The following is a 19,864-nucleotide window of genomic DNA, read 5'->3' on the forward strand; positions in this document are numbered from 1 at the left end:
GTTTCTCGTCTGTAAAAGAAGGAAGGTAGCGGTGATGCTCTCCTCTTCTTCCCGGTCCTCCTGTCACCCAGTGATCTGAGAAGCTGAAAGGTCAAGGAGAAAAGGTGTGCCAAGGGCAGACCTGCTGAGCCTGGATTCGTACACCTGAGGGCAGACCTCGAGACCACAGTGGAAAGCCAGGCAGCCTGCCTTGCAGCCAAAAGCAGGGAGACCACAAAGCAGACCCTTTCTGAACTGGACTTGGAGAGGCAGAGCAAAGCTATGGGGCAGGCCCTAGCAGCTGGTGGCAGCTGGTATCTGAATCCTACATCACTTCAGCTGAGTTTTCTAGGTACCGAGCTTTCTCCAGATTCTTGGTTCTTTTCCCCCAGAGTACATCTCCAAATACAGGATACTCAGGCATGAGAAGGAGCAAGCTTCCAACTCAAGCACTGCTAAGCTACCACCCGCCACGTTGAAACAAAGGGGAAGACCTATTTAAGAAAGTAGGCATGCAGAGAGAAACTGTGTACTGGCCACATTGTTTAAGCCCTAATCCAGTGACTGCCCAAAGATTACTCAGACTGTTCAATCACTTGAGGCAACGGTTCCTTTCTTGCTCAGCTAGTGTAACTGGGTGTTTTTTACCTGCCATATAAAAAGTCTTGACTGACATGAAGGATCCAAAGATCCCACAACCTGATCTCTGTCTACTTCTCCAACCTCTTCCTGCACTCTTCCTTCCCTCTGGCTCTCCAAACTCCAAACCTTAAAGCCAGCTTTCCATTCCTCAAAGATACCATCACAAAGCGGCCCTCTGGGAACTCTAGTCTTCAACTAACTAACTCATTCCTTGCACCTTTTCTGGAAATCCTTCCAGAAGAATCCCTCTCCACCCTCTAAAACGTTAACATCCCTGACACACTTTCCGCAGCATCTGGTAACCCCTCTCTCATTCACTGCATTGGAAATTAACTGGTGGAGATCTCAGACATAACCCAGTGCCTGGCACCAAATATTCAACAACTATTTGCTTATGGTAACAGAGAGTTCATCTCCCAAATCAATCCAATTTAGAACTCTCCTATCAGAAAGTTTTCCTTTCTGTTATACAGAAACTGTTTCCCCATAATCTTGACACCCAAGCACTGATTTTTACCTCCTGGAACCCACTGAGTAATTTCAATCCAGGCACTAAAAACTGGTGGCCTTTGGCCTGATCCAGCCCACAGACACGTCTGGTTTGGCCCACAGTTTGTGTGTTTTTGTTTTTTAGTTTTTTCTTAAATTTGAAGTAGTTGCCAACACTTTTAAGAATCTAGAATTTCGGAGTGCCTGGGTGGCTCAGTGGGTTAGAGCCTCTGCCTTCGGCTCGGGTCATGATCTCAGGGTCCTGGGATCGAGCCCCGCAACGGGCTCTCTGCTCAGCAAGGAGCTTGCTTCCCCTTCTCTCTCTGCCTGCCTCTCTGCCTACTTGTGATCTCTGCCTGTCAAATAAATAAATAAATAAATAAACAAACAAAATATATTTTAAAAAAGAATCTAGAGTTTCGTCTAAAAACCTGATATCCACCTTCTCCTGAAGAACAGTCACATGGCATCACTGGATCCACACTGCCAGGGGACAACAACTGAGGACAGTAGTACCTGCCAGTTTACAACAGCCAATGCCACTACCATTCCCCACTGACGCACACCTGGCCTACCTCGCTCATTTGGTCTAACCCACCCCTGTTTGCCCCATAGTTCAGCACTTCTATCTGTCATCTAGATCCCATAGTTCAGCATTTCTTTCTATTCTGTCTTGGCCCACAGAAACTTCTTTAGCCTCCCCAAAGAGACATGAGCTCTCAGAGGGAAAGCAGTGGGTGTTCTAGGCCTCTCCTACACTCTTCCAGCCTCCAATTCTGCACAGAGGCACCCAGTGAACATTTGCTGACAGGCTCTTCAGAAGACAAACACGTATACAGTTCACCTTTTCCTCTTCAACCTTCCTCTCCCCTACTTACAGCTTCTCCTTGCCTTGTCCCTTCCTCACTCCTGCCTCCTCTGGAAGGGGCAGAGAACAGAGACAAGGAGAAGATGCGGTCCATGAGGCAGCAGTCACATGTGTGTGCAGAAACTAGAAACTGCTCACTATGAAAACAAGGATCCTCATGGCCTCGGGCAGAAAGCCAGATGTGAAAATGAGGACCAGACCGCTTGTGTGAGGGAGGGGGAAAAAGGGTCCTAGAGGAGGCCCCCCCAAAAGAAGCTTGGGCATTACTTCTGGAAGGGTGAGGAGGTTGTTGAGCAAAGATACTATTTATAAAGAGCTGGGGGCGGGGGGTAGGGGAGGATAGTATTGCTCAAAATCTCAGGCATGTCACCATAAAACACTTAAAGTATATGCCCTTCAAATATTTGTCTTTATCTGTGGATTGTAAATTCCATATACTAGTATACCATTATGTATCTTATAAACATTTTAAAATGCAGTATTAAGGATGCAGTTTAAAATATTCTGGATTTAAAAAAATAAAGTATTATGGATGAAATGAGGGAAGATCTGGAATTTGCTTCAAAAATAATTGGGGGTGGGGGGGTGGGGGTGGAGGCACAGGCAGAGAGAAAAGTAGCCTGACCAGGAGTTGCTAACAGTTTCAGCTGTGTAAGAGGTACGTGGGCATTGTTATGCTATTCTTCTAGGTTTTTTCCCCTCCAAATCTTTGTAATGAAAACTTTAAAAGTCCATACTATTAAGAACACCAAAGGATGGTTTTGCACCACATCCCTAGGTCTGTACACCTCACTTCGGCAACTCCTGGGACAAAGGACTGACCACATTGAAATCTGCAGGTTCTTAAGACTTGATTTTGGTGTCATTCAGGCTCAGGAGCTACATGTTTGTTGCCTTCCAGGTTCTGTGCCCAGACACTAAAAAGACAGTCCCGTACTTCCCGTTTACCGACCGTTCCAATGTTAGACCTTGTGCTAGACACTTATCTTTTAATACCTATTTCCCGTCGTTAACACTATGAATGCGTGAAGCATGAAGACACTAATGTTCAGAGCAATTTAACAACATGCTAAAAGTCAACACTAATATACTTGGCTGAGTCAAAACTGTTGCTTCTGTTGTCCCTTCCTACTTTGAATTTCAGTGTTTTTTTACACCAGGTGAAAGCAGATCCAAAATAAATCCCACTGCACATAATACCAGAATTCCAGAGTTCTGCAAGGTTCCTGTCTGCTCATCCACTTAAGCTCAAGGAAGGAACTCCTCAAGCAGCAACCAGAAATAGCACCAAGTTATAAAGTGTGAAACCATCCCCTCCCCCTCCCCCACACACCTCCAGACTCAAGCACGACTGGCAGGAAAAACAGAAGCACAGGCTCGATGCCAACTAAGACAGGTATTAGTGGAGAGGAAGTGGACAGAGTATTAAGCACAACAAGGATAGTCCACCAGAAGTCGTTCAACATGCTTTTCCTTGGCTCACTCTTACCAAGTTCAACACAGAGTCATCCATCAAGGGTCAGTTTTCCTCTACTCCAAATACTCAATTTCAGAAGAGAGTAAGGCATCAGTTTTCCCCGCTAGGGCTTATATTGTACATAGGGCATAGACTAAAACCACATTACTTGCAACTAGAGGTGATTTCTCCCCACCATAAGACATTCAATATTGCTTAAGCACACATCCCAATTATCCTGAAGTATGCCATTCCTGGTACAATAGACAGGATTTAGGAAAAAATACACATCTAACCTAAACATAACTGCAAACCAAGTTTTGCAATAACCACAGAAGCTCCCGAGCAGCGGCCAGTGAGCTAAGACGCCATATATGAAGAGGTCCAAGAGTCCTCGCCCATTCCTACTCAGGGCTTCAGGATATCCACTACTCTGTCCAGTGCCACCAAAGGGTATGAGAACTGTTCGGTGAACTCCTGATTTGGTCAGCCTTCGTGTTTGAGACTGACTTTCAGGACTGACCTCTCTGTGCATTCCACTGCTTCTGCCTCTTGCCAGCCCCCAGATCAGAACATCTCTTTTCCTACTGGTCTCCATCATCAGTTCTGAGCTGCAGCCTCCTTATATTCCCAGCTAAGTCTAACCCACGGCCCTTCACTGCGGAAAAGCCCCCTGCCCAAAGCTTGCTGAACGTATGCAAAATGAACAATGCATTTAGGCAATGTTGTCTGTTCTGGTACATACAAAGGCCTTCCCTTTCACTTTCAGCAGCAGCCACCCATTTCCAACTTCGCTCTAGATTTTCAAACAGCACCTCAGCCCGGCTGAGGCCTTCAGTTCCTAAAGTCACATCTGCCCTGGATGCTGCTCTTGCTCCAACTGGAGTTAAGCTCTAGTTTGTGCTTCTGGTACTTCTGCCCCATCCCACCCACCCCACCCCCCACCTTCCAGGCCCCAAACAGCAGCCGTCTGACCAACCTGCTGGTGTGTCTGCCAAGTTCACAGTGACTATGCCCAGCCCAGCAGAGCTGTGTTAGAGCTAACATCAAGGCGGGCACACTGGCCAGGTGCCAGGCCCTTGCTGTTAAGAAGCCTGTATTGTCATATAATGTTAAATGGGCCTTATAAGTGCCTGGTGAAATGGCTGCCAGAGCCAGATAGGCCTTCTCACAAGCGGGCATTGTTATTTAACCATTTTCCCTGAGCAATCTTCCCTCCTCCTCTAGATTACAAACTCCTCCAGGGGCTCTGCCAAATACCTCCCTATAAATCCCTTCAACACCTAACATAGGGTTCTGTGCACAGTAAGCTTTCAATTAATAGTTCTCCATTTAAGAACCACCACATTGCCAACACTTCCCAGCCCCAGCTTCATGTGAGCAAATGCCTTCACGTGCATTATTTCCATTAAGTTCACAGAGCCAATCTCTAAGAGGAACCATCATCCCCAGTCTTGCAGATAAAGATCACCCAACTTCTAAGTGGCAGAGCTGAACCTAGGTCTCCAAATGGTCAATGTCAAGTTCTTTCCACTCCAAGATGCTGCTTGATAAAAACTTGTTGCAGGAGCAAATAGGCAGAAACCCATCTGCCTTGCTATAGCCACTCTGCTCCCCACATCTCAATGTTGATGGCTTCACTCCACCAGACACCTGAGGAGAGATGATTAGGTTTTTGACTTTTGCCGATGATGGAGGATGTCTGCTGCCATGGTCGGGGATGGGGGGGTGGGTGGGTATTATTCAGTGGCAGCTTTCCCAGAGCACTGGCAAAATTAGTTGGTGTGCAAATCCTTTAAAATATTTTGTATTTTAGTCAATCAGAGAAAGACAATTATCACATGATCTCACTGATATGAGGAATTTGAGAGGCAGGGCAGAGGTTCATGGGGGGAAGGGTGGGAAAAATGAAACAAGATGGGACCAGGGAGGGATACAAACCATGAGAGACTCTTAACCTCAGGAAACAAACTGAGGGTTGCTGGGGAATTGAGGGGGAGGGACAGGATGGCTGGGTAATGGACATTGGGGAGGGTATGCGCTATGGTGAGTGCTGTGAATTGTGTAAGACTGATGATTCACAGACCTGTACCCCCAAAGCAAACAATACATTATATGTTAATAAAAAAGATTTTTATTTTGTCCATTACCAAAAATGAATGGCAAAAACATACAAAACCACCCAACCCAAGAGTCAGCAGAATTCACGAGAAAACCTTTCCAAGAAAATCTTTAAGGTAGAGGGGACAATTTGAAGGGCTGTCTATCAGCAAGCACAACAGCTATGCCACGGGAAACTACGGCACTGAAAGAAGGCCTGATTTTTGTTTTTGAAAAATTACCCCTTGCTACCTCCCATGAGCAGTATGTGCTGCCATTGGAAATGCTGCAACAGGCCCCACGTGAGGGCTGCTTCTCAGTTTCTCAAAATTAAAAATGGTCTTTGCAGAATTTCTGCAGCAGAAGGGATTTAGAAGTCTGAAAACAGGCTTTTTACGTGTAAACTGACCTGCAGAAAGTTTCTCATCAATGAGGTGCTCTCCTGAAAGGTCTGCACTGTGCTCCAAATGCCAAGGTCAAATGATCCTTAACTGAGCGGGAATATTTTTCTTCCTTGCAAAGAGACCTAACCTCTCCCCAAAACCCCTCATATCTGCCCATCTTCTCCCCACCCCCTTCCATCTGCATATGGAAGTCTGACCCTGCCTGCCCTTAACACCCACAAGAGGCTACCCTACCTCCGAATGACAGAATAGCTTTACGGCTATAAAATCCAACATTCCACAAGGGAGGACTCTATAATCTGCACTTTAAATACCTAAACCCACGTAATTTCAGACCCATTGAACAAATCCCAGAGGTTTAGAGGAAAATGTGAGGCTCCAAATCTTTGTTCTAAGGGCCAAAAAAATCTAACCTGCCTTAGATTTCATTTTACAAGTATTCCTCCCCGCAAAAGCTGGCAGTCTAACAAAATTAAAAAGAGACTCTTTCCCCAATTTTCCCGGATGGAGGCAAGTGGCAGATCAATGTACAGCTCAAGGAGAGGAATTTAAATACAGTATGTGCTTCTCCTTTCAAAAAAGGAGAGAAGCCACTTCACATTTTGCCAGACAAAACCCTGTCCCCAGGAGGCCAGTTTCCACAATGAGGTTGCAAAGGTGCTAGAAAGAGGCCAGTAGGGAGGAGATACAGGGCCATTTGGGCACCAACCCCCCACAGATCAGAGCTTTTCTTCCAAAGTGTCTCCTTTTCAACAGGGAAGCCTTTTAAAAGTACATTTGCTTTGGATCCCTACCTGAATGACAATGTGTTGGGATCCAATTTCACCTTTTGTCAAGGATCGGGTGAGAAACAGTAAAACTGCTGTCACCATCTTAGAAAAAGCCAAGTCCTTAGCTTAAATAGGGAAGGGGCTGGGGGGGCTTACAACCCCTGGTCCAGCCCTAGCGATGGGGTGAAGGTGACAAATGCCTCCTAATCTTATAAACAGTCTGAAACTCAAACATATTAGACGTTCTTTATTTAAAAAGGTGTCACTATGCAAAAACATAATTGTTTGGGCTCTGAATTGAAACATTCACCACTGGGGGGTTCCTTCCTAACATTTTAGTTCCATTTCCTCTAAAAGTCACTTCGCTCCTAAGAACTCTCAACAACCATCAGAAAACGCATGTGGAAAAAGGCTAACAGAACGTGAACCTGAAAAATCTCCATAGAAAAGGGCAACTAAATGATGTATCCTAAAGGCTTGTCTATTGTTATGCAAATGACAAAATATCCGACTCTATTGCACTTTGTGGCCGGGTGTCTGCAAATACAGATTTACCTTTCAACCAAACCATCCACTCCTCAATCTCACCTAAAAACAAAACAAAAAGCCCAACTTCTTTCACTACGGTGGAAAAGGTCTAAAGGAGTGGCTTTAGGAAAATTGTATCATTCTGAGAGAAGACTCACGGATGAGGGGGGAGGCAACAGTAGGGAGAAAGGCTTTAAAGGAAAAGGAAAAAAAAAAAAAAAAAAGACATCAGAAACCTGAATCCCAAAGTGACTCAAAACACCTCCCCCGGTCGGAGGTGGAAGGGTGGTCACAGTAGAATCGAAATCAGAAACCTATTCCGAGAGCACATTCCTGGAAACTTCGCTCTCTCGAAGACCACATTTATCACCATTATTGTTGTTAGAATGCATAAGGGAATAAGGTTATTTTACGGAAGAATGTTACAGCAAAGGTTTCAGACTCTTAAGGTCACCTCCACCTCTCCTAATCGACTGGGCCTTTCTGGCCTAATAATAAGAAGAAGAAGAATGGCAGGGTAGAATCTCCAGGTGGTTGCTGTTTAGCAATTTTTACTACTGTTACTAGTATCACCTTCAGGATTCCCTCTTAGCCATGGACAATCTTTCTGTAAGCCCCTTCCTCCACTGGAGAGGGCCAACATGGTAAACATTCTAGAAAAATGGAAACCTTACTCACTGCTCCCCCTTTTTCTACCCCCCACCCAAAAGCACACACACAACAAAAATCATACAGCGGAGAGTGCGCAAACAACAGCAAGCAACAGCGGAAAGCAGTTAAGAAAAGTCCCCCACACAGAACCGGAGTCGCGAATCTACCAGGCCAGCCCCTCCCCCAATGCACCCTAGCCGGGAAAGGGACCTCAGAGTCCACTACCGAGGCCGCTCTCCGCCGGGACCCAGGTGCCCCGGGAGCAGCTGCTCACGCTGCGGTGCCTTCCTTCCTTCCCGGCGCCCATCCGTGCGCCTTGGTCTGGGGGACACAGGGAGGTGGTCAAGGGCGTGGGGTAGGGGAGGAAAACCGTCGGAGCCAGGCGGGGCTGTCTGCCCCGGAATGGGTACACAAAGAACGAAGGGGAGTTTGTAGGGTCAGGGGGGTGAAAACACGACTGAGGCGGCGGGGGGGGTACGTTCAAATTAGGGAAGAGGATTCGAAGGAACCACTGAACCCTCGCTGAGATAAAGGAGCTGGGGGGCGGAGCGGGGGGTTAGAGTGGGTTCCGTGCAAAGGGCAGGAGCCTCTGCAGAGGAGAAGGGGAGAGGTACCTGTGTGCTTGAAAGAGGAGTTGGTGTGTAGTCGGGGGGTGGGGGTAGGTCTGGGCAGAGGCGTCTGGCGGAAAGGGGGCTCCGTACAGACCAGAGAGATCTGTGCGTGGTCAGTGGGACTGAAGAATGGGACCGGGGTCTGCGCATAGGAGAAAGGCAAGATGCCTGGCAAGTTCGGGGGGGCGCAAAAGGGGCCCCTTACCTGCATAGTGACGACCCCCAGTTCCTCGGCCGCCAGCCTCCGCATCTGGCTCGCCAGCACTTGCGCCTCGTCCAGGATGGAGAAGTCGGCGTCGGCCACGGCGCCCAGCAGCCAGCACGCGCCCAGGCAGAGCAGCCAGAGGGGTGGCCGCCGCGCCCGGGCCCCAGCCGGGCCGGACGAGCCCCGGCAGCCGCGGGCCAGAGCAGCCGCCCCCGCCGTCTCCTCCTCCTCGAGCTCGCGGGCCATGCTGCCTCCCCCCACTCCCCGCCGACGGGCTCAAGGCGCCGGGAAGCGGGGAGGGAGCAACGGGAGGTGCGCCCAGGGCCCGCTCGGCGCACCCCGCAAAACTTTCTTGCCCTGCTGCAGACGCCTCCGCGCGCCGCGGCGGCTCCCAAACTTAGGGGGCGCCCGGCTACAGCGCGGGAGCGCGGGCGGCCACCATCGCCGGGCTCTGGCGGCGGGCGGGAGAGGAAGCGGCCGCCCGAGCGCTCCCAGGGACCCCGGCGCCGGCGCGGCCCCCGCGGCGCGGCGCGGCGCGGCTCGGGTCTCGGAGGGTGGCGGCGCGCGGGCCGCGGGGCTGACAGTGGGAGCGGCGAGCCGCCGAGCTTTCGCTTCCCCCGAGTCCCGGCGCGGCGAGGCGGAGGCGGCGAGGACGGGCGGCGGCACCCGCGGAGGAGGAGCGACGCCCGAGCTGCGAGGCTGGGCAGGCACCCGAGCAAGGAGCGAGAGAGGAGGCTTTAAACACACGCACACACACACACACAAACGAAAAAACTGAGAGAAAGCAAGCAAGCAAGCGGTGGGGGGAAAGGGAGGCGTCTGGTGCCACCACGCTGCACTCCGGCTCCGTGCACTTCCCGGCGCGGCCGCTGCCGCTGCGGCGGTGATTTATGGAAGGAGCGAGAGAGGCGGGGAAATTCCCCCAGTCGCCCCTCCTCTCTTGCCCTGGCTCCCGCCTTAGAACCGGCCCCCCGGACGCCGGGGGCCGGAGAGCCGGCTCGCTTCTCGGGTACCAGCCCTACCGGGGGTGGGGTCCCTCGGACCTTCTCGTGGCTAGGGACAGCGACCCACCCCAGCTCTCACCGCCATCACCAATGCGACGGACTCCGGGGTCCAACCCGTTCCACGTACCCTCCAATGTCCCTTTAAGTCCTGGGACGCCGGCTTTCTGCCCGGCAGAGTTTGAGAAGGAGGGGACCGCCGTTTGTGCGTCCATTGCTTCTTTTCGGTGTCATTGGTAACAATCACTCGACGGACCAACAGGTTTCTTTTATTTAATCAGCTACTGGGTGCCCGGCACTGTGCTCTGGGGGTTGTATACATTAGCCTTTAATCCCACCACATCCCTATGAGGTAAGTATCTTTATCCTAAGTTTTTAGGTAATAGACTGAGGCTGAGAGAGGTGGAATAAATTGCCGAAGGTCACCCAGGGGACAAGAAGCAGATCCAGAAATTAAGCACGTCTGATTCCAAGGATCTTGCTCTTAAATATGACATAGTTCTTTCTCTCTTTGGAAATGAACCATCTGATCCCATCAAAAACAAAACAAAACCCCCAAAGCTACCGAACGGGAGTTGGCCCCACACATCTGCGAAGCATGGGGAGGCAAGGTTAAACTTCCTATTTACTCCTGGCTCAGGCTCTTTGAGAAATCACCTGTTGGAAGCACCTGGAACAAGTGGCTGCTTGGGGTGGGGGAATGGCATGCTAAGGCCGGCCTTCATCCTTCCAAGTGTGAGGTTGCTGCTCTGACGTTCCTAGAGAACAGAGCCATGTCCCAGAAGGTGAAGGCACTTGCCTAGGGATACCTAGCCAGGGTGGTAGTAGGACTAGGACCTGGATTTAGTGCTCTTTTTCACTTTATAGTAAAACCTGTTGTACTTCTTTGTATTACATTGTATTAAACGCCCACCTTTTGTAAGCTTTCCCTGGCCCAATTCCTCCTTGTGATTTCCCTTTTCTGAATTTCCCAATCAGTGTGGTCTCCTATACTGTATGTTTTCTTTTTGAGACACTTTTCACCCTATCCTCCCTTGAGACAGGGACGTCAGACTCTTGCCGCACCATCACTTAGTATCTGTGATGTTTGTTTGACATAACTTGCACATGCTTGAACTAAAGTAAGCTTGGTGAGGGCAGAAGCCAATCCACCTCTCCATCATCCACACTTAGCTCTGTACCAAGCATAAAGTAGGTGCTGTAAAAATGAAGCTTTACTTAATGATACAATAAAAAATACCTACTTGTTCTATCCCTGGAGTTGAACTGACATTTGGCAGAGAAATGATCCTATAAGTTGTTTTTAGTTATATTATTGCACATGGCAGGGAGTGAAACAAAACATTTTAGTCCATGTGGTAAACGGGAGAGAGAAAAAAATAATGGCCGTTAGCATTATTAATGTTTTGTACTGGATTCTTCAAGGTTACTGTCACCAAACTTCTCACACATCTCTAAGCTAGCTTTTTGAAACTCCTTCAAAATGGCTTCTCTTTCTTTGCCTATCCTTTGTATAGTGGTATTTCTTGGGGTCCTGTTTCTTGAAATTCTAATTCTATGTCCCCTTTCTTCACTCCAAGTTTCTTTTTGAGAACTCTCCTGTACACTCGTGTCTTCAGTTATCATCCAGACATCAGATTTTTACAAACTTCTAAACGAAGCTTAATCTCCCCTTTGAGCTGGATTTCTGTTTTTCCAACTGTTCACTGGCTTTTCTAATGCCTATACCTAAAACTCATTACTGCTTTCCCTCATTCTCCATGTAAATCTGCATCTGACTGCATACCTGGGTGGATGTCACCTGCTCTCTAAGCTAGGCTTCTTACTCCCTGCCTCCACTCCAATTCCCTGCCTGTCTCCTGGCCATCCTGGCACTCCATCTATATCCCAATGGCTGACGTCACTTCCGTCAATTCCTGTCACAGCTGACCTGTATTAGGAACACCACCTCCTCCCCAGTCTCCATACAGTCCTTCTTATCCCCATCATTCTGTTATTCACACTGAAACCAAAGTCATCCTTCTAAAAGTCAAATCTGAACTTGCTACTCAGTAACCTAATCATTTCTGATGCCGCATCACAGCGTAATAAAGTTAACGCAATAAACAGGCTCTCTGTGCTCTGGTCCTTCTGGGCTTACTGAAGCCGCTCTGCAGCATTTAACAAGGAGCATTGTGATTATCCCTTTGAAAGTCTTTTCTCCATCCTAATGTTTCTCATTAGGTCCACCACCACCTGCAGCCTTGAGGCAGCTCTTGAACAGCAAAGCCTGTGCTCCATCCCAAGTTTACTGAAGTGGAACTGGTAGAGGAGGGCTGGTCCTGCAGTACGCATTTTGCAGACCTCCCCCCTCCCCCCAACAAAGGAATCTTTTGAACTGCTTGCCATTAGACTGCAAACAAAACTCCCCAGGATGGTAACTCAGTCATCCTGGAGCTCTAACATTTCGCCCAGCGTCTACACCCAAGAGATTCTCAATCCCCAGGAAGAGCCATGTGATATCTCCTATGTTGCCAATGGAGAAACGTCTCAGAGAAAGTCATTTGTCCAGGATAATACAACTTTTAGATGGTGGTACCAGTGTGCAAACCTGGGTCTTTAAACACCAGATAGCAAACTCTGAGCTACTAGTCTGGTGTCAGAATATTCACACATGTACCCTGGTATGTGATAGACAAATAAAGGCTTTTTGACTGATAAACTACTAATCCTTAATGTCCCCAGCCCGTATAAGTGAAATTGTCCCACCATTCACCCCTGCTCAGCATTTTTAGTTGATTGTCTTCCGGGGGTGGGGGGGTAACTGATTGGACTTGGGTGGGAATGTGACATGAAGGCAGCCAATCTATCACATGCCATGGTATGACAAAAAGATTAGGTGGGTCAAACAAATTTTTATTCTCAAAAATTTACGAACTACTAAGAGGAAAAGCAGTAGAAGTTGAAACTAAAAGGACATAAGGAGTCATAGGAGCCTTGAGTCCCATAGTACTTATTGCAGGAAATGTAGAGCTGTATCTACATAGCACTTACTACATAGAACGACCCAATAAACATTGGGTATGAGTCTGCACACTGAAGCTAGGAAGGAGCAAACATCACAAATGAACGAAGAAAGCCAAGTGGAGAGAAAACAGAGTGGAATATATAGAACACCTGCCTTATAAGAGATATCACCAAGACTTAGAACTAACTTTCTGGCTCTAATTCCAGTCCACGTGTTCTATTAATAAGAGACTCCTTTTTCCTTCCCCTTTGTTTTAATGTAACTCTAAGGATCAAGTTCAATCATCTATTCAATATAGTGAAGACTATGACTAGTGGTCATCTTCCATCATCTATTCTATATAGTGAAGACACTATGGCTATGTAGCTTTTTGAACTAAAAAAAAAAAAAAGATGAAAAGACGAGCAGGTAGGCCACAGCTGTCCTTAGGACTGTAGACCACCAAGAAACTTGCCTGGTGGGCTATACCTTCTCATTAGTGTGCTCCTGTATTCCTTGCTTGTGACTAAGGTGGATACCTGTTCATTGCTTGTTTCCTCCCCGGAAGTTCCAGCACTTAACATATGACCGTGTAATTGTCCATTTGCAACTCTGTTTTCTCCATCTTAATGTTTCTCCTTGCACAGGGCCATGCTAATCTTCTCTGCACCATTCCAGTTGTAGCATATGTACTGCCCAAGTGAGCACACAGTGTTTCTCAGAGTAAGGTCTACAACCACATACAGCAGAATCACCTATCAGGGACGGTGTTGGCTTCCCTCACTGCCACAGAGTGCCACAGACCCAAATGATATAGGAACAAAGAATTGGGGAAAAAAAATTTTTTCCCCAGAAAAATTTATTTATTTGACACAGAGACATAGAGAGAGCGTGTGCACACATGTGGGGAAGGGGCAAGGGGAGAGGGAGGGAGAGAATCTCAAGCAGACTCCCCACTGAGCCCAGCGCCAGACTCAGGCTTAATCCCACAACCCTGAGATCATGACCCCGGGCAAAACCAAGAGTCTGACACTCAGCCGACTGAGCCACCCAGGTACCGCAGGGGAAAGATTTTTAAGAAAATCTATGAATCATTCACTGCGTGCAGAGAGGGGCACAAACCATTTTGTTCCTTGACTACCAAAAATGAACAGCCCAAGATTCCTCATCACACTGGCTGCTCTTCCGTATTTGGGGAGGTACCAAGCCACTTCAATGATGGACCAGTTCATGGTACTCATTGGCTAAGATTCTCAACACAGAAAAATTCCGTGTCAAACTGTTTTGAGAAACTCTCGCTTGGATTTCTGAAACTGTGGTATGGAGTTTCTAAACCACCACAATTCCCCCCTTGCATGCTCCAAAGTGAAAACAAAGCCCAACTTTGCAACAAATTCTCCACCTAATGCTGCTGGCAGGCCTCCCACTCAAAACAATAATTGGCTGCAGACTACACTGAACCTGTGAACTAGGGAGCTCAGGAGAATAGGAGAAGTAACCCCAAGGGCAGATTCTAGCACTTGCTCATTAACTTCCACAGGACTTCAGATCTCAGCAAGTATGTTTTATTGCTAAATGAATGGAAATGGCTAATGGTCTAGACGGAATCTTAGAATGCAGACCATCCTTGGTTTTCATATTCTTCCGAGTGATTTTAAAAATTGTCAGATTTCCCATTTCCCATTCAGATGGGGAGCTAGCAAAGACTGAATAATAGTAATAAATACGAACTCCAGAACCCGACCTTGGGCTGGGCACTCCATATGGCACAACATATTTCTTTTTTTTTTTTTTTAATATTTTATTTATTTGTCAGAGAGAGAGAGTACGCACAAGCAGGCAGAGAGGCAGGTAGAGAGAGAGGAGGAAGCAGGCTCCCTGCCGAGCAAGGAGCCCGATGCGGGACTCGATCCCAGGACCCTAGGATCATGGCCTGAGCCAAAGGCAGCGGCTTAACCAACTGAGCCACCCAGGCATCCCGACACAACATATTTCTTGAGCACTTAGTGTGTTCCTTATGTTTTTTCAGCTTCAGCATCAAGACAGATAAGACAAGATTATTATTATGATTTCACACACAGGGAAGCTGAAACTCAGAAAGTTTAAGTAAGTAGCCTAAGGTTATAGACTAGTAAGCTTCAGAGCTGGAATGAAAACCCAGCTTGACTCCAAATTCAGTTCTTTTGCCTCTCTATCATGTTCCTTTCTCTAAATGAGAAAAAAGAAAGAAAGGAAATAATACGCGGTACTGGTAGATCCCTGCCAAAAAAAATTCTGATTTCCGAGGGACAACTATTTTTTCTTGTTAATTTCAACAAACATTCATTGAGAATTTGCTATGTGCTAGTAGTTTTACTAGGGATACAAAGATGAGTAAGATGGGTTGTCCTGAAGAACTTTATAGTTATTGGGGAAGTTAGAGAATTTTAAGAGGGAAAATATCACATCTGGCAAGTGACTCGGGGCCTTTCCACCTGCTGTTCCCTGTGTCCTAAATGCTCTTTTTCCAGATATCTGCATTTCATTGTCAAGAACTGTGAAGAGTCTGAGACTTTACCCCATTTGCAAGCCAACAAGTCAGCCTACCCCAGTCTCAAGGATGCTGGCAGAAGATGTGAGGTTCTGGGGTTAGAGACAAAGGGCTTTAGTACTCAGCAAGAGCAGCAGCCAGAAGGGGAGCGTTTGTGCCAGTTCTCCAAGCCCCAATTCTCCCTGGCAACACGGAAAGGGCCAGATGACACCTTCATATTGCACTGGAGAAGAGGAACCCCGAGCTCAGGTAACCCAAATCTTATTTATAATGAAATGCAAACAAAACTGCTCTTTGCCCCGGAAGGAGATATCCTTAATGTACTGGGCAGAAGGACAATTTTCCCCTTACTTCAAAGAGAGACACTATCTCTACCTGACAAAGCTATTCACTAAACAAACATCATGGAAAATATAATGCAGAGTTATAGGACACTTAGTACCTTGCTCACAAGGCATGCAAAGATGGAAGAAATCCGTAAAGAATTGTCTCCTACATCACCTTTTTCTAGTCTGGATTCAAATGGGGTGGGGGAAGGCCTTCCCTCACCATTCAAGACTATAACCCCTATGTCCCTCCTTCCAAGGAACTCCCTATACCTTACCTCTCCATTGTACTTATGCCATCTAACATTTATGTATATTTGCTTACTTGCTTTATTTCCAGCTCCATGAAAGTGATGTTTTTTTTTTAAGATTTTATTTATTTATTTGACACAGAGAGAGATCACAAGTAGGCAGAGAGGCAGGCAGAGAGAGAGGGGGAAGCAGGTTCCCCACTGAGCAGAGAGCCCGATGTGGGGCTCGATCCCAAGACCCTGAGATCATGACCCAAGCCAAAGGCAGAGGCTTAACCAACTGAGCCACGCAGGCGCCCCTAAAGTGATGATTTTTTTAAAAAAGAATTTATTTACTTGAGAGAGAGAGCAGAGAGAGAGAACATAGGAGCTGGGGGGAAGAGCAGAGGGGGAAGCAGACTCCCCACTGAGCAGGGAGCCTGATGAGGGGCTTGATCCCAGGACCCTAGGATCAGGACCTGAGCCCAAGGCAGACTCTTAACTGCCTGAGCTACCCTGGCACCCTCGTGATCATTTTGGCCGGGGTGGTCAGCATATCCTTCATGTCTAAAATAATACTTCGCACATAGTAAGTACTCAAGAAATAGTTATTGAATTAATGAATATAACATGGAATGCTCTAAAGAAAGATTGTACATCAGGTACAATGGGAGGGACAATCTAACCTAGAAGGGAAGTCAGAGAGGGCTCCCTAGAGGAGCTATTGCCTCAGGAGTGTCACCAAGAATAGGTGGAGGTTACTCAGGCTAAAACAGAACATCCCTGGAAGAGAGAAAAGCATTTAAAAAACGTTCAAAGACCAAAACAAAATATAAAGAAAGGAACTAGAAGTTGGGGATTTCCATAGCAGTAGGTGGGAATGGGCACTGGACAATGTGGTTGGTGAAGATTTGGAGATTCTCCTGTGAGGGCTGGGGAACTACGAAAGGTTTCTAGGTAGAGAAGTCACATTTTAGAAAAGGTACACTGTAGCTATGTGGAGGATGGATTTAAGGCAAGGACACTTGACTCACATTCATTGACTGAACTGAAATAGCAACTCAAAAGTATCTAAATATTTTTAATGAAGATGTTGAAATTTCTTAAGGAAAAGTGTGATGTACGTTCTTAGTTTCAAAAACAAGACAAAAAGAATATCCAGAGCTTTAACAAGATCCCTCATGGCTTTTTATAAACATAATAATAATAATGTAAACTTAAACGGTGTCTTAGGAAACAAAGAACAAGAATTGACTCTCAACTAGTCATTTCTGTATACGGAAATCAGATGACTTTCTTTCCATGGGCTTGGTGACACTTTGGACACAATAAACAATATAGTTCTTTCCATCTTTCCAAAAGTTTAAACTTTTCCTAGAAACTACTTAAGAGTCATAGAATGAGGGCGCTTGGGTGGTTCAGTTGGTTAAGCGACTGCCTTCAGCTCAAGTCATAATCCTGGAGTCCCAGAATCGAGCCCCGCATCAGGGTCCCTGCTCAGCAGGGAGTCTGCTTCTCCCTCTGACACTCCCCCTTCTCATGCTCTCTCTCATTCTCTCTCTCTCTCAAATAAATAAATAAAATCTAAAAAAAAAAAAAAGTAATAGAATGGTGTGTAAGCCAAATCAGAATAACTGTAGGGCGAGCATCCACTAGACACAAGGGGCTACACTACTGCTCTGAGTTTACACTCTGGCAAGGGAGGCAAGACTTGGATATATACAAAGTGAAATCGCAATGAGAGATTTAAACCACAGATCAAGGCTACAGTAAAAGAAATGAGTTACACAAACACAGTAGTTTGCATAGTGAAGCAATGACCATGTATGGGAATGATATTAATAGCTAACACTTTTTGTGTGCTTACAAAGTTCTAAGAATGATGATCTGTGTTTTAAATGGAATTTTCTCATTTAATCCCTAAAGCTATGAGACATGATAATAATAGCTAACATTTGAGCTCTCACTAGGTTCCAGGCAGTGTTGTGTTTTCAATGGATTATTTTGTTCTTGTGAAGAACGTGTTTAGGAGGTATAATCATCCCCATATTACAGATTAGGAAACTGAGGTTTAGCAAGAATGAGCTCCCTGCCAAAGGTTTCATAGATGTTCTATGATGGTGTCATTATTTAAATATTTAAATTATTTAAATCCAGGCCATCACTCCTAATCACAGCACTCTTCTGCTTCATCATACCAAGTATATATTATTATCAAGTCCATTTTGCAGTGGAGGAAACTAATGCTCAGAAAAGTGGAGCCATTAACACGTGTCTCTGCGAAAGTCAAAACACAGGAAGCTAACGATCACACATCTTGAATGATCAGATGCATGAATGGCAGCGATTTTATATTTTATCGATGTCATCCAGCTGACTTGCACTTGAATTACTATATGAGTAACCTAGCGGTAAATGGGGCAAACCAGATTCAGATTCGTAAAATCTTTATCATTCACTCACACCAGCACTTTGATACATGCTAGAGAGCAAGGATGTGACAGGCAGACCCCATTGTCCTCTGAGTTAACAGTCTGCTGGCAAAGACAGATATTGAACCAGCAACTGTAAGAACAAGTGACTGAAAGTGAGGAGTTTGACAAAGGGCAGACACTTTTCAGATCAGTGTTCCTTTAGTACTCATGTACTCCCAAATTCTAGAGAATTTTAGCAGTCCTACCAGAGTGGATGTGTGTACTGAGCATTGTCATTTCACCCGATAGCCCCAGGGGTCAGGAATAGGGGAAAAGAAAAGAACATACCTATTTGTATTTTATCCCCCTCTCAAATGCCCAGAAGAGCCCTTAGCGCTGTACTCAAACCTTGCAATGGAAGCAAATTCGAAAACAAGCTCAAAGACCTCTCATTTCACCTGCCACCAGTCACTCTAGTTTCCCCTGGTCCATGTAAGACCACTGTTGACCCCAGACTCTCACCTTCAGCGTCCCAGAGCTAAGCTATGGTGGACCCAGTGTGTCACCTCGGCCACATTTGGATTATTCACTCCCTGGCACTAGAGTGTCTTAAAGTTGGGTATCCTTGCCCTTAGCTCCCAACCCTGACTGGGCAGACCTGCTTCCTGGCCTCAGGGGAGAGGATCACACATGTACAACCACAGATGTCAAGGTTGAAATGAAAAAGTCATCCTTGACGTCTTCTTTTAATCTAGTTAAATCATTTCCTTTCTCCAACGTTAGTTTATCAATGATCCTGCATGAGCTTCAGGATGAAATGAGATGGAAATTCTTAGCACACAAGGACTTACATGATCTGGACCTGGACATATCTCCCCGCTTTCCCCCACCCCCTGCTCACACCTACACCCCCAGCCAAAACAAGCCTCTTGGATCTCTGACTACAGTCCCTCACTGTTCTACCTTTCCCTATGTTTTCTCTTTTGATTTCATCTGCTTGGAATATCTTTCCTTACATTTCCACCTGGCTAAGGCATTCTTATTTTTGGAGATTCAGTTGGAATCATCTAGCCCCTCTACCCTAGGGTGAGAGAGATGCCTCTTCTCAATGTTCCCTCAGCCTGTTGACCGTGATCACCTTTGTCACCCCACATCACAACTGTTAGTTCTTGACGGTCTTTCTCAGAGGGCAGTTGCTTCTTTGAGGGGAAAGCAATTTGCTTTGAGCCTTTTAATTTCTTACTTCTCAGCACATAGTGGGGAGTTAACAAACATTTATTGAATTCATGAGCAACTGGATCTACCACTTTTCTATTTAGCCTTCTTACCGATTTGGAGACCACAAGGTGTTTGCAGAGACGTCACATTCTTGTAGGGACCAGGCAGGGTCTATAAATGCATTATTAACTGGCCATGTGGGACATGTGTCCTGTCTAAAGTGACCTCTGGGTTAGGCACCTGACATTCCTTGGAATTGAAGAAGAAACCTTGGCAGATCATCTACTTTCTCCTTCTGCCAATAGATGAAACTTTACCTTTTTTTCATATTTCTAAATAAATAGGTTTCACAGCTTTCTCTGAAAGTACTGTGTCAGTAAGATTAATATTAAAAAATGTATTGGACATCAAATTTACCTTCATCCTTCCTATTGAGGTCTCTGCCAAGTTTGTCTC

The 19,864-nt window shown here is 46.4% G+C and overlaps 1 protein-coding gene across 2 annotated transcripts in view; it reads right to left on the reverse strand.

The window, feature by feature from the left end:
* The window catches only part of CACHD1 (cache domain containing 1), a gene marked incomplete at its 5' end in the record, with an annotated part of 203,316 nt that extends 194,367 nt beyond the window's left edge, over positions 1–8,949 (reverse strand). For both annotated transcript variants that reach the window (XM_080801858.1, XM_080801857.1), the window contains one exon: positions 8,704–8,949. In XM_080801858.1, the coding sequence (XP_080657984.1) occupies positions 8,704–8,949 (246 nt within the window). The remainder of the gene's footprint in view (positions 1–8,703) is intronic.
* Positions 8,950–19,864: the final 10,915 nt, after the last annotated feature.

Source organism: Martes martes, assembly GCF_963455335.1.
Source record: "Martes martes genome assembly, chromosome: 4".
In the NCBI taxonomy this organism is placed as follows: domain Eukaryota; kingdom Metazoa; phylum Chordata; class Mammalia; order Carnivora; family Mustelidae; genus Martes; species Martes martes.